The following is a 15,593-nucleotide window of genomic DNA, read 5'->3' on the forward strand; positions in this document are numbered from 1 at the left end:
AGTCGATCTCATACTTTTGTGAGAAAACAAAAGTATTTACGAGATCAAAATATGTAGACCTAAATTATTTAAAAAATTTACATTACGTATTATTTTATCCTCTTTTCTTGGTGCATTAATTCACGTCGATTAAATTTTACATTCCTTATTTTTCTTTTTTTGAAATTAAATTATGTACTAAAAATTTATCAATTTTTTATCCCTTTTGAACAAAAAGTGAAGGTAAAAACAATTATAATTTGAATTATTTTATTTACAGGAAAAATTATAATTATAATAACAATTATTTACTAACATATTTTAAATAAAATAATAACAACTGACGAATACAATTTTAATTTATGCTATTCAATTTATTCTTTCATTCTTAAGAATTTCTGTTGTAAGAGGAAAATATTTCATAAATAGTTTACCGGAAAAATTAAATTTACCTAAACAATGATTAATTTTTCAATTCTATTAGACGAATAAGTTTTAACTTTAATTATGCGAAAATAATAAGATTGCCGATGACATAATTTAAGTCAAGTAGTTAAAAGATTTTTATTCAATAAATAAAATTATGAATTAGACATAAATATTGAAATTAATAAATTTTAACAATAAAAATAAATTCAAAAAAAAAAATTTGGTGTAAAAAATAAATAAAAAAAAAAAATGGTGATTAAAATTGAAAAAAAATAAATATTTACTATCTCAGATAATATAGTAAAGAAAAATTTACATACAAATTAAAAAATGAATATCTAACAAATAAAAATGGGTTGTTAATAAAACAAACTTGATGCAATTTTTATTGTAATATCAAAATAAATTTCACTCACCATATCGAGACGAGCGAAATCAAATTCCTTGCGCGACTATTATCGACGTAATTAATTCAAACTATTTACACGTGAAAGTACATAATTATTGTTGTAAAAGTTCTTTAAAATGTAATTGCCTATAATTTGTTAGATTTTGTCACACATCTATTTGTATATCGCTGTCTTCGGCTTCACTTCCCGTGCTTACCATCGCATCTTCACCAACTAATAAAGCGGCTGGTAAATTTTGCGGTACATTATCAATATCTAATCTAGGCGTTGAATAAACGTTTAAAACTTGAATAGTTGCTGAAGGCGGAGAAAGACATTGTTCAACTGGTCCTAATGGATCAGAATTTAAATTATCACAACTTAATGGCGTTGATAATTGCAGTTGTAAATTATGAAGTTCCGGTATGTGTGGACGAATCTGAAATTAAATAATATAAAACTATGTAAAAGAAATTTGTTTCAATAGTAAATTTTCTAAGTAAGCGAAAGAAGTAGAGGCAATTTGAAATTTTTTATTTCTAGAGGATTTGAGGGTTTGGTTTCAAATAACTTACTTTGAAATTTTTAAAATTAGGGATAGTTTTTTGTTTTTCAAATTTTTCTTATAAACGATATCAGGCTTCGCAATTGATAATTAGTTTTTTAAAAATAACAAAAATTAGTTTTAAGACTGAAAAGAAGTAGTGAAAAAAAGTAGCTATTGAAAAATTAAATTTAACGACTAAAAAAACTCGTTTTATTCGATTCACAAAAATCACAAACATTTGATTCTGTATTTCCCTGACTTTTTCCTGATTTCTGTTAAAAATATTAACTTTGTTTCTTATTCTGGGAATAACTTTAACTCCATTTCTTTTTAAATTCAATTATTTTACAAATTTTTAGTTAGAATTCTTCAAACATACGATTATATTTCAAAATAATTATGGAAAATAAAAAATAAAATTTGAATTTTTAAAAAAAATTTAAATATAAAATTTATTTTAATTTTTGTCAAAATTAATTACAAATATAATTCAGTTTAAAAAAAATTTAACTGTCTTCAAAAAATTCTAATTACAATTTTTCAAAAGATTAATTTTTTTCATAATTTCTAAATTAAATTTATTTATTTTATTTCAATTATTCAAAACTTGAATCATTTTTGTTAAATAAACATTTAAATACTTATTCTTATTTATTTTTCCACAGAAATTAAAATTTTTCATAATTTCAATGTAAAAGCATTTTAAAATTTCACAATGTCTATTAATTCCTATCATAATGCTTTTAAATATTTTATTTAATAAAATTTTATTTAATATTTTAAATATTCAAATATTTTCTAAAATTTTTACTGAAATTCTTTTTTAAATCGACTATTTTAAAAATTCAAATTTACGAGAATTAAATTATTTAAATACAAAAGCAAATAATGGATAAAATAATTGATTTCTTTTGAAGAATTTTAATAAATTTTTGGAGAATAATTGCATTTTACGAGGAATACATTTTTAATTGCATTAAAAATAATTGAAATCCCGCGAAAAATTTTATTATTTATGAAAATAATTAAATTCCTGCAACGAATTTTATTAAAAATCTTATAAATAATTGAATTTCTACGAAGATGGGCATTAAAAATTTTCAAAACAATTTGATTCTTTCAAAAAATTTTATAAAAATTGAAATGAAAATAATCAAATTCTTGCGAAGAATAAATTTTATTCAAAATCTTTAAAATAATAATAATTTTTCGAGGAATTTAATAAAAATTGTATTGAAAATAATTCAAATTTCAAATCCTTTAAAATAGTCTTGTTTAAAAGACAATTTTATGAAATTTTAAATAATTTGAAACGTTTTTCAATTAAATATTACATATTTAAAAATATAACTAATTTGAAAAAGATGTGAATAAAAATGTTTCAAAAAACTAACTTATTCAGAATTTTTAATTAAAAACTTTTACAATTCAACTTTTCTAAAACTTAAATTTGAAACTTTTTAAAATTCAATTTGTATTAATATTAGTAATATTAATTTAACATTCCAAGATATAGAAATAGTTGCTTATGAATAATAATTGTAAAAAAAACTAATTGATATTAATGCAAAATACGGTTTTTTAAAAATTTATTTTCTAAGAAAAGAAATTTTATTTATTTTTATTTTTCATTTACTTTATTTATTATTTAAAAAGTTATTTTTATAAATTTCGTATCACTTTTGTTCCAATTAGTTCAAATTTTTACTAATTCAAATTTGTTTTGTTATAATATTATTGCAAAAAAAAATTTTCAAATTGATTTATTTTCCACTATTTTATAGAATGTGAAATTTTTTCTCTTTCAAATTTTTTCGACGAATTTAATTAAAATTATATTTTGTTTAATTATTGTTAGAAATAGAAAGAATTTAAAATTAAATTTAATATTTTCTTTTTTTGTCGTTGGACAACAAAATTCATAATTTTCTTATATAAATTCTAGAAATTGAATATTTTTATAGTACTTTTGATAAAACTCCCTGACAAAATAAAACGATTCTATAGAAGATCATTCAATCCTTTTTAATGAAATATAATTAATGTGTCTTAAAATAAATGTTTCTATTTTATCTCACAAAATAATCAGTGTTTTTAAAAAAAAATTTCCAAAATCCCGGTTAAAAAAATTCCCTGTCATTTCCCGGTTTTCTCGGTCCAGCGGACACCCTGACACTTTTGAGAAGAAGAAGAATTTCATTATTTGTGAAAATAATTGAATTCTTGGAAAAAATTTTCTCTAAATAATTGAAATAATTATTTTCAAAATAACTGAATCGTTTCGAAGAATTTTATTAAAATGTTTATGAATATTTTTTTTTATTTTAACTATTAGCGAATTTAAAGTAGTCCAAATTCTCAAAAAGAAAGAAAAAATGTAGTTTTTCGTTGTAAAATTAGAATTTTACCCATTTTGCATTTTTGGAAATTGTTTTCTAAACGTACCTTGAGACCATCAGCAGTATGGGGATTTCTGCAACCTCGACACCTGCATTCAGAGCAGGGTTTACTTTCCACATAACATGGACACCTCTGACCGCAACATGTCAATTTACCCGGAATTGCAGTCGCATTACCACAGCGACATCCTTTTCTTTTACTTCGCGTCGAACCAGATCGTGGCTTTTTAAAACTACCCGAATTCTGCAAAAATTTGCTTACATAACATCCATATTGTTTACTTCGCCTTTTAAAATGATTTTACATTAATTTGTGATTAATTTTCTAATTTTTATCGTTTATAATAATAAGTACCTTGCTGCTTTTTGAAGATTTTCTCTGTGAAGAAGATCCGTATGGCATTTGAGAGGAAATACATTTAACTGATCCTGCAACAGAACTTTGTTGTGACGATTCCAATTCATGTTGTGACATATCAGTTCCTTCAGTGGCAGCGGCCTTTCGTTTTATTGTTATTTTATTTCCAGAACCGGCATACATTACTGAATATATCGAAGCTCCATTCGATACCGATCTAATTGTTGAAGGTTCTGAGAGAAAAATATAAAATCTATATTAATAATCGTTGTATTTCGGTAACCTGTAGGCAGTTTGCTCTTTTGTTTCCTAAATTTTATCAACATTTTTTCAAATAATTGAATTCATTCGAGAAAATGTAATTAATATTGTATTGAAAATAATTTAATTCTTGGCAAATTTTTTATTAAAATTTTTCAAAATAATTGAATTGTTTTGAAGAATTCATTTCATTTTTCTTGAAAATAGTGGAGTTTTTAAAAAATAATTTTTACTGAAAATTTTAAAAGTAATTGAATTTTATGAAGAATACAATTATTTTCAATAATTGTAATAAAATTCTTGGCATAAAGTCAATTTATAAATAATAAAAATCTTCGTGAACAAAATTCAATTATTTTTATATAAATAATAAAATTATTATCAGAATTTCAATTATTTTTAAAATCTTGTAAAAATTCTCCGAAAAAATTCAATTATTTAAATTTTCAATTGAATTTTTCACAGAAGTTCAATTATTTATAAAACTTTTAATAAAATTCAATTATTTTTATAAATAATAAAATTTTCGCTGGAATTCAATTTTTTTAAAAATACAATTTTACAAGAATTTTATCAACATTTTTTCAAATAATTGAATTCTTTCGAGAAAATGTAATTAAAATTGTATTGAAAATAATTTAATTCCTTTTAAGGATTTTATTATTTATAACAATTTTGAAAATAATGACTTTTTTAAAAGGATTTTACCAAAATTGTTAAAAATAATTGAATTTATATTAAAATTCTTGAAATTAATAGATTTTAATTAAAAAATTTTAAAAATAATTATATTCTTTGGAGAAATTTTTTAAAAATTGTATTGAAAGTTGTTGAATTGCTCTAAAGAATTTTATTATTCAATGAGAATAATGAAATTCGGGCGAAAAATTTTATTAATTTCCTAATGATCTACCATTTTTTGTTGACATTGTTAGTCAATTGTTTTATATAAACAATTGACGGTTTTTACCTTTTTTTCAAGTGAAAACAAACAGTTAATAATAAAAATAAATACCTGAAATATTTTGCGAGACAACATCAGGAGATTGAAGGACACTTCCTTGCGTTTGAGTTGATGTTGTACTAGTGTAAACACAAGGTAAAATGCTATATGCAGATTTCGATAAACCGGCTGTACTTTTAAATTCGTCCTTAAAACCCGCACCTTCTTGAATTAATTCCATCAAACTACTTGCGCCCATTGTCACTGATCCAATATTAGTATTGTTGGAAGACACTGATAATATCAAATTGCGATAAATGTTTGTGCTTGTCAGGTACTCGCAGAGCTTTTTATAACATTGAAGGAGAATTCGAAGTTGCACATTTTCCACATATTTTTCATAGTCCTTACACCAGCCACAAGAAGGTTTGAGTTTTTTACGACCGCCTCGACAACCACGACAAACATGATGTTGACAGTTCGTTTCCGTTGGTGTATGCGGTTCAATTAAAAGATTCGAGCAAACAGTACAGCTGAGGCTTTGCCTTAAATAAGGAACTAGCCTGTACAAATCGGTCCATGAATTTGGATCTTCGGCGTCTGCTTGCAAAACAAGCCGACATGTCGAAACATATAGGCTCGTAGCGTTCATTTTGTCCTGCACTAAAAACAGGACTTTGTCACTTTAATTAATCCGAAAAACTATCTAAACATAGTCACGGTCGCAGCACAACCTATCCATCTTTTTTCTTTACAAACAAAACATCGGCCATCTTTCAATTTATCAGGTTTCTCAACCCCAATTGAAAAGACCATAGAGACAACCAAACCAACCTCAAAAAATGAATGAGGCCGATGACCGTTGCCTCACTGTTGGGTAGCTCTGTTTTTGTTTTCATCGCATTAAAGTGTCTCTCACACCTCCAACTATTTACATATTTTATTTTTAATTTTCATCTTTTAATAAATATGTAAATTTTAATGGGGATTATCATGATCAGAGGAAATTAAACTTTCTTTTTATCGTTTCTTTAAACGAACTAAAAATAATGTTAAGTTTATAAATATTTTCAAAAGTGACACATAGAAATTGCCTATTGTGAACTTTACTTTATATTAAATGCCATATAAAAAAGATAACCACGTGATAACCAATTGTGACCATTGGCCTGCCATCGGTGACCAAACGGTGTGACGACACAAGAATCGATTAAATATATGTATGTATCGCCACATTCGATATAAATGTCAAACATGTTGTGTAGTTTTTAAAAGGAGGTACCTATTTATCAGTTAAATTTACATTTAATTTATCTTTAAATTCGAACCGTACAAATCATTTTCCATTGTTGTAAATTAATTTTACTTCTATTTCCAGCAAATGACTTGTTTAAAAAGGAATTTTGTCATATTCATGACCTAACCTTTACCTGAAAACCTTGAACTGCATATAATGACTGAAGAGTGATAGAATAAAAAAAATCTTGTGATATGAAGATTTAATTTATAATTGTTTAAAAAAACAAAAATTATTCAATACTTTTCTTTATTTGGTGAAAATTTGAACAAAGATACTTGAGTGACAATCAATCATTGTATCACTTTTTTTTGGAGCTGTCTAAATTTTTTTTGCATGTCATTAAACATTTCGATTGACTAAAAAAGACAAAAAAAACAGTGGTGGTGAAAATGCCGAAAATAAAAACAAAATTGCATTTAAATAGTATGTGGTTAAGACAAAGAGAACTTGGAATCAGTCAACCTTTGGGTCACAATGATCGTTTTCACAAAACATTGTATTCATCAGTACAACCAGTCACATCATGGGATCACAATGAAAATTTAGTCAGTGCAATTCATGGCGGAGTTTTTAATTTAGAATATTCTCCTGATGGGTAAGAGTTTCTTTTTTCCGTTAATAGAAAATTATCTGCTTGCTTTTATTTTATGCATATATAATTAACACGAGTGTAATTGTGTAGAACAAATCTTATTTCTAACCTTAAAAAAATACACATATATTGCATCATTGCATTAATAAAGGACGAAAGAAAGGTAAATCTATTCGACCAATGAAATCATTTAAATGTATATAAGTTTGTGAAATATTACCAGTATTATTAGATTTACCTTTCGAAATAAGATTTAATGAAAAAATTGCAAATTCTTCAATAATATTTATCTTATTAGTAACGTGTGTATATCTCACGCTACTTTAGTTCTTTCTTTATCTCGAATGTCATTTTTTGCATTCATACATATTTATAAAGTGAACTTGATTTCATAATTTATACATTTTCCTATATACTCTAATTGAATTTTATTTTTGTGTATATATACATTTTCCTTGTAAATAAATTTGGATCTATTTTGTCTTTCAGTTTTTGGCCTTTGTCTAACTTTTTTATTTTACTTGTCGAAAAAATTGTTAAAGGTCCTTTTTTTTCTTATCATAAGAACTAGAAATTCACTCAACCTATTACTGACAAAGGCAAAATTGTTTTTTTGCTTATTCAATTAAAACAACAAATTTAAGAAATAAATATATTTCCGCTTTTTTTTGTAGATCGCTTCTTTTGGCAGCTTGTGAAAAAAAGAGTGTTTTAATGTTTGATCCATTGAGTCGACGACTGATTCATGCAATTGATAATGCTCACACTGATTGTGTTAATTGTGTAAGGTATGTAAAATTAGATTTTTTTCTACTTGTAATTGTAACAATTGACATTTTATTTGAAATAAAAATAGAATTTAGAAATTATAAATACGTTGAATACATTAATTTTTTTTCTCAAAAGATTTTTGGATCAACGTATATTTGCAACTTGTTCTGACGACAGTACGGTAGCTCTTTGGGATGCGAGGAATTTGAAGCAAAGAATCAGAACTTTACAAGGACATTCCAATTGGGTAAAAAATGTCGAATATAGTCCTAAAGATGGTTTATTGTTGACTAGTGGTTTCGATGGTAGTATTTACACTTGGGATATTAATAGGTAAGTAAAAGAACAGATCTGACAATAAACAGTAAACTTATTAACTATTATTATTACTAATTATTGCTTCAAAATTAAAAACAGTTCATTCATTAACTAATTGAATAATGAATTACTATCTTGAAAATAATTCAATTATTCTCAAAAATTTTAATAAAATTCTTCCCAAGAATTTTATTTTTTTTATAAATCAGAAAATTATTCTTAGGAATTAAATTATTTTTAAAAAGTTTAAATAAAATTTGTGTGGCAGAAATTCAATTACTTTTCAATAATATTTAATAGCATTGTTCAAAACAATTCAATGTTTTATAACATCCTGGATTTTTTTCTTGAATTTTTCTTCAAGAAGTATTAATAAAATTCTTTCTAAAAATCAATAATTTTCATAAATAATCAAAATTCTTCGCAAGAATTTAATTATTTTTATTTTAGTTTTAATAAAACTTCTCCAAAGAATTTAATTATGTATTTTGACAAATTTCAATGCTATTCTTTGCTGAAAATCAATTATTTTCAAAAATTTTCAACGAAATTCTTCGAAACCAATTATTTCTAATGCAAATTTTAATCAAATTTTCCCCAAGAACTCAATTCTTTTAACAATAAAACTTTTCCCAGGATCAATTATGTTCAAAAATTCCCAACAAAATTCTTCGAAATCAATTATTCCCAATGGAAATTTTAATAAAATTTTTCCCAAGAACTCGATTCTTTTTACAAATAATAAAAATTTTTCCAGAATCAATTATTTAAAAAAATTAAAATAAAATTCTCCAAAACAATTAAATTATCAACATTTTTTTTTACATTGTAGGCAAGAATTTAATTATTATTGTAATTAATAACATTCTTTGCAAGAACACAATTATTTAAAAAAAATGTTATCAAATTTTTCGCAGATATTCAATTATTTTTGAAAATTTTAATAAAATTCTTCGAATAAATGCAATTACTTTCAATAAAATTTTAATATTCTCAAAAGAATTCAATTATTTTTAAAAAGATTGAATAAAATTTATCATTACAATTCAATTACTAACAAAAATTTTGAATACAATTTTATGCAAGAAATTTATTATTTTTGTAATTAATAAAATTCTTCTTAAGAATTTAATTATTTTTATAAATAATAAAAATTTTCACAGCGTTTCAATTATTTTTATAAATAATAAATAATAAATAAAAATAATAAATTCTATACATGACTTGAATTATTTCAGATAAAAAATAAAAAATTATAAAATTTACAAAAATTATAAAAAATTAAAAATAATGTTTGTTTTAAAATTGCTAAAAATCACCAATTATTGTTAAATAAAATTATTGCTAAATTTTTCTTGCAAAAATAGTTTTACAAACTGCTCTAAATCTGAATTAATAATAATTTGAACTAATTAATCGAAACTGCTATGAAATTCCTGAAAATTAGTTTTCTAATTATACATAGAACATGACATTAAAATAAATAAAATCCAGTTTTTATTACAAAATGAATAACATTAACTGTATTTTGCATTAATAAAAATGAATTTTTCTTTAAGAATTTATAAGTAACAATTTTAATGTTTTAGAATGTTGAGTTGAAGTTACACATTAAATTATGCTTTTTAATTCAAACAATTTTGTTTAATTAATTTTTGTTATTATTTAATCTTCAAAACTAAAATTTAAAAATTTGAAAAATTTTAAAAATTCGATACATTTAAAAAGAAAAATTACTCAAAAAAGTAGGAAACAAAAATACAAACAAAGAAAACTATAACTTTAAACAGAGATCCGAAATACAACGATTATTAATATAGATTATTACTACCTAATTATGACTAATTATTACTAATTATAATTACAATTTATAGAATAAAATTGCCAAAATCTTAGAAACGTTAAATTGAATTTTCCTTTTTAGTTTTACAGAAAGTAGCTGTTTGTATACTAGAGTATTTCAAACGAATGGATTGATGAGAACGAGATTAAGTCCTGATGCTAGTAAAATGCTCATTTGTACAACTTCCGGTTATTTAATAATAATACACGATCTCAAGCTTAGTGCTTTAGCAACTGACTTGCGAGGCTTCAAGGTAATTAATTGTTTCAATGAAATCATTATTATTATTATTATTTTTATTTACTAAATTAGGTATATAGAGACTTGATTAATTTTACTATAATTTAATTTGATTGAAAATTTCAGCCTAATATGTATCGTTTGATGCAAGTCTCGCAAACAACCATTCCGATGGCAGCAAATTATACTCATCTATTTTCACATACTCGCAAACACAATCGCATTGAATTCCTGACAGATTTCCCTGATGGAAATGACGCCGAAGTGATATCTAGTTTGCAAGTCCATCCACAAGGATGGTGTGCTCTTTCCCGGAATATTAGTATCGGAGAGAAATCAGAGGTAAAATTATTTTTATTAAAAATAAATCTTCAATATATTTATCATCAGGATGAGGATCTAATTTATTCATCTAAATTTTAAACAGTATTAATTTTTTTAATATACGAAAAATTGTTTCCTAATGAGATACAAATTTGAATGAAGAACCAAAAAAATTGAACAATTAAACTGATTTGAATGTTTGGAGCGTAAAGGGTCTTGTTTTGAATATAATTTACCTGTTTACTTATTTAAAATCAGGGCTCTAACTAGGTCCGTAAATCCCATAAAGGGTCCGTAAATTTGCTTGAAGTCCGTAAAGTCAGTTTTTTTGAAAAAAGGTCCGTAATTTGATTAAGAAAAGACGAAAAGTTCGTAAATTGTACGATATAATTTTGGAGAATTTTAGAGAAATTACAAATGATTGCAGAAATTCAATTATTTTCTAAAGTACTATAAGTCTTCGTAGAAATTCAATTATGTTTAAAATTTTTTAAAAATTGTCATCAAAATTTAAATTATCTTTAGAAATAATTAAATTCTTCTCCCAAATTCAATTATTTTCAAAAAAATTTAATAAAATTCTTGGCAGAATTTCAATTATTTTCAAAAATTTTCCTCAATTTAATCATTTTTAATATCTACTATGTATTAATAAAATTTTTCAAAAGAATTCAATTATTTAAAAAAAATTTAATAGAATTCTACGAAAACCTTTAATTATTTTTATATAATAATAAAAATTTCACAGGAATTCAATTATTTACAAATTTTTTATTTTCTTCGCGATCATTCAATTATTTTCATAAATAATACAATTTTTACAGAGATTGCATTATTTTCGTAAATAATAAAATTCTTTTTAGGAATTCAATTATTTTCATAAATAATAAAACTCATTGCAGAATTTCAATTATTTTTAATACAAAATTTTAATAAAATTTCTCGAAAAATGTAATTATTTTTAAAAATTTTATTAAAATTCGTTGATAGAATTCAATTATTTGAAAATTTGTTGAAAACGCTTCTTTATGGAAATTGAATTTTAAGAAACATTCAATTATTCAATAAATTATTTATTTTTCTATTTAAATAATTGAATTCTCGTAGAATATCCTAACAAAAATTGATTTAAAAATTAATTTCAGTTAAGATTTTAGATAATAATTGAATATTAAAAGCAATATAGCTTGAATTTTTAGAAATAATTAAATTTTGAAAAGGTTTCAATTTAAAATTTTTTAAAATCTGAATTTTTCATATTTTTAACTAACAATTCTGTGGAATTAATTTTTTTGAGAAAGTTTAATTGTGATTTTTGTTTAAATTATTTAAAGTTTTTATTTTCTAATACATGTTCAATTGAATAATTATTTACGAATAATTGAAATTTTGTAGAATTGAATTGTTAGCAATTCAATTTGAAAATTCTCAAAGAACTTTTTCAAAAATGTTTAAAAATATTACTTATAGAGAAGAATTTTAGTTGAAAACACGAAAAGAAAATTTATTTTGGAAAAGTTACATATTATTTCAGAAATTCAATTATTTTCGTAAATAATAAAACTCATCACAGAATTTTAATGACTTTTAATACAATTTTAATCTAATTCCTCGAAAAATGTAATTATTTCTAAAAATTTTATTAAAATTCGTCAAATGAATTCAATTATTTAAAAATTTATTGACAAAATTCTTTACGAGAATTAAATTTTAAGAACCATGCAATCAATAAATTGTTTTCTTTTGTATTTAATTAATTGAATTTTAGTAGAATTTTCTAATAAAAATTGATTTAAAAATGGATTTCAGTTAAAATTTTAGATTAGGTATAATTGAATATTAAAAGCATTAGAGCGTAAATTTTTAGAAATAATAGAATTTTGAAAAGGTTTCAAATTAAAATTTTTGAAAATCTGAATTTTTTATATTTTTAACTAACAATTCTGTGGAATTAATTTTTTTGAGAAAGTTTAATTACGGATTTTTTTTTGAAATTATGTCAAGTTTTTATTTTCTAATACATGTTCAATTGAATAATTATTTACGAATAATTGAAATTTTGTAAAATTGAATTGTTAGCAACTGAATTTTATAAATAATCAAATTCTCTGAAATTGAATTTTTTTCAAAAGTTGTAATAAAATTCTTGTCAAAATTTCAATTACTTTGAAAACTTTTCTAATAGAATTCAATTAATAAAAAAAAAATTTGATAAAATTCTACACCAACATTTTAATTATTTTCATAAATAATTAAGAAATTCAATTATTATTGAAAAATGTAATTACTCTAAAAAATTTTATTAATATTGGTCGAAAGAATTGAATTATTTAAAAATTTGTTAATAAAATTCTTTATGGGAATTGAATTTTAAGAAACATTCAATTATTCGATAAATTATTTATTTTTATAATTAAATAATTGAATTGTAGAATTTTGTAATTTTTAGAAATAATATGAATTTTGAAATTAATTTTTTTGAGAAAGTTTAATTGCTGATTTTTTTTATATTATTTGAAGTTTTTATTATGTAATATTTAAGAGTTTACGAATAATTGCAATTTCGTAAAATTGAATATTGTAAACAAATGGATTTGAAAATTATCATAGAACTTTTTCGAAAATTATTAAAAATAATTGATTTAAAGAAGAGTTTTAGTTGATAATTCTTGAAAATAGTAATTTGAATAGATAATGATTTTATCATTCGTTCATCTTTAATTATTATAAAACATGAAGAAATCGATCACTCCGAGTCGAAGACTTGGAGTTATCGATATCTTCATGTTTTATAGTTATAAAAAATTTAATTTATAGATTTAAGTAAAATGTTTTCTAATTTTACTCGGACTGGTTATATTTTTGTCAGTAATTGGTCCGTAATTTTTCATTTTTGTTCCGTAATGTCTGTATTATCAAATACTTTCAATGGTTTGAGCCCTGTAATGAACGTAAAGTTTCTTGTTTAGAATATAATTTATTTAATAATTTACCATTTTTTACTTATTTAAAAGAGAAAAAGTACTATTATCTCTTATTTATTCGATTTGATAGACTAAAGGATTGACTTGAAAATTTTCAGTGGACGTGTGTGCATGATATTCAAGAACGTGACATATCAGAAGTTGATGAACTGATGAGAGAAGCAGACGAGCGAAATTTGCCATTCAACGATGTGTCCGAAGAATCGGATGACTCTCAACAGCCGCAACCCTCACGTTCAGGTATAACGTCGACCTTCATGATCGATCGAGCGAATCGTGGCAGAAATTCACCAGCCACTCCTGAGGGTAGGTCCACATCCTTCGTGAGGACCGAGGTCACTCAACCCGTTTTCCCATCACGAACAAATACCTGGCAGGAAGGCTCAAGACGCAGTTCTCGTCTACAAGCGCGCAATTTACGAACGACGCGAAATGCATCGAATAATTTTACAATTGTCGACATTGCCAATCGTGTGACAAATCACGACGAGACAAATCACGAAGCATCGGATCACGAATTAAACGAAGAGAATGACGACGATGAGAGGCCACCACAACGAGGAGCTGAGCCCGCAGCATCGGCAGCAAGAGACGATGAACGTTTGGGCGCACAATTAAATGAGACCCGACGAAGAATAATGTCGGATCGTCGTAATTTCTCAACTGGTGTTGAATTACACGTGAGTTCGGCAGATGTTTGGGAAGCATTGGTGGCTTTTCGTGAGACACGAGCGCGACGCGAAAGAGGACGCGAAATGCATTCATCAAATGAATGGCGCGAATGGGTTGCGTCGCGTTCTAATAATGCGATAAATGTCAGTTTACCGCGATCCTCATACACAGTTGTGATAACGGGCGAGAATCGTTATCGTGGCTCGGGACAAAATTGCCAATCGCAACAGCCAATGTACGCTTTGACGAGAAATGAAAAAATCCATCAAAATATACCGAGACTCACGCATTATATTGAGGAGCCAAATGTTGGTTCGGGTTACATTAAAGAATTGTGCTTTTCGGCCGATGGACGAGTTATATGTTCACCGTTTGGTTATGGCGTTCGTCTACTCGCATTTTCCAACGAATGCCAAGAATTGTCCGGCTGTGTTCCTGCATTCAATGAATCGGTACAATTAAACGAATTGGCAACTAATGTCAGTCACTCGGATATCGTTGTTAGTACGAAATTTTCTCCAAGACACTGCCTCCTTGTCTCAGGTTGCTTGAGTGGAAAAATTGTCTGGCATCAGCCAGTTGTTTAATTCCCAAAAAAAAGTTGTGTCTCACAACTTGCTGTTTAATTTCATAAGAAAAATCTTCTTTTTTTTTGCAATAGTTCATTTGATTCTGAGGCTGAAAACAATTTTCTCTAAGAAAATGTTTGAAAATATTATTATCAAATTACTTTTCAGCAATCGTTGTTGAAATAATGTTGCTGAAAAATTCTATGATACTGCTAGCAGATGATCAATTTTTATTCAGGGTTGCCACAAAAATTTAATTTTGTTTTATCCAGACACTAAAGAATTTTAATTATAAAATTATTCAAAAACAGCAATAATTTTGTTAAATAAAATTTTTCTTTAAATCAATTATTTCTAATAATTTTTGAAATATATTAGAAAATAAAAATATGAAATAATTTCAAAAAAAAATTTCAATTGAACGTTTTCAAAAAAAAATTAATTCTAAAAAATTGTTAGTTAAAAGTATGAAAAATTCAAATTTTCCAAAATTTTAATTTGAAACCTTTTAAAAATTCAATTATTTCTAAAAATTCACTCTATAATGCTTTTAATATGCAATTATTATACAAATTAGAAAGTTTTTTATTTTCAAATAGAAATTTTTGAATAATTTCGTAATTAAAATTTTTTAAATTGACTTATTAAGTACACAATTAATTCTTATTGTTTATA

The 15,593-nt window shown here is 24.3% G+C and overlaps 2 protein-coding genes across 2 annotated transcripts; one reads left to right on the top strand and one right to left on the bottom strand.

The window, feature by feature from the left end:
• Positions 1-785: 785 nt before the first annotated feature.
• LOC122509500 (E3 ubiquitin-protein ligase MSL2) lies at positions 786-6,153 on the bottom strand. The gene is made up of 4 exons (XM_043623623.1): positions 5,378-6,153; positions 4,099-4,334; positions 3,790-3,987; positions 786-1,236 (listed from the first exon to the last, which is right to left on the bottom strand). The coding sequence occupies exons 1-4, from the start codon at positions 5,955-5,957 to the stop codon at positions 964-966; spliced, it is 1,287 nt and encodes a 428-aa protein (XP_043479558.1). The 5' UTR covers positions 5,958-6,153; the 3' UTR covers positions 786-963.
• Positions 6,154-6,479: 326 nt separating this feature from the next.
• LOC122509491 (DDB1- and CUL4-associated factor 10) lies at positions 6,480-15,248 on the top strand. The gene is made up of 7 exons (XM_043623613.1): positions 6,480-6,583; positions 6,684-7,200; positions 7,872-7,985; positions 8,104-8,301; positions 10,211-10,382; positions 10,496-10,711; positions 13,776-15,248. Exons 2-7 carry the CDS (start codon positions 6,995-6,997, stop codon positions 14,934-14,936), a joined length of 2,067 nt encoding a protein of 688 aa, XP_043479548.1. The 5' UTR covers positions 6,480-6,583; positions 6,684-6,994; the 3' UTR covers positions 14,937-15,248.
• The last annotated feature ends 345 nt before the right edge of the window (positions 15,249-15,593 follow it).

This window comes from Leptopilina heterotoma, unplaced genomic scaffold, assembly GCF_015476425.1.
Source record: "Leptopilina heterotoma isolate Lh14 unplaced genomic scaffold, ASM1547642v1 Lhet_116, whole genome shotgun sequence".
NCBI lineage: Eukaryota > Metazoa > Arthropoda > Insecta > Hymenoptera > Figitidae > Leptopilina > Leptopilina heterotoma.

What these genes read in the sequence shown, in the direction of transcription:
- LOC122509500 (XM_043623623.1), bottom strand. Translation starts at nt 5,957, where the DNA reads ATGAACGCTACGAGCCTATATGTTTCGACATGTCGGCTTGTTTTGCAA. An exon ending in AATCTTCAAAAAGCAGCAAG is followed by an intron (nt 3,988 to 4,098) that starts GTACTTATTATT and finishes AAATTTTTGCAG; the next exon opens with AATTCGGGTAGTTTTAAAAA. An exon ending in ATACTGCTGATGGTCTCAAG is followed by an intron (nt 1,237 to 3,789) that starts GTACGTTTAGAA and finishes ATTTAATTTCAG; the next exon opens with ATTCGTCCACACATACCGGA.
- LOC122509491 (XM_043623613.1), top strand. Translation starts at nt 6,995, where the DNA reads ATGCCGAAAATAAAAACAAAATTGCATTTAAATAGTATGTGGTTAAGA. An exon ending in TTAGAATATTCTCCTGATGG is followed by an intron (nt 7,201 to 7,871) that starts GTAAGAGTTTCT and finishes TTTTTTTTGTAG; the next exon opens with ATCGCTTCTTTTGGCAGCTT. An exon ending in TACACTTGGGATATTAATAG is followed by an intron (nt 8,302 to 10,210) that starts GTAAGTAAAAGA and finishes TTTCCTTTTTAG; the next exon opens with TTTTACAGAAAGTAGCTGTT.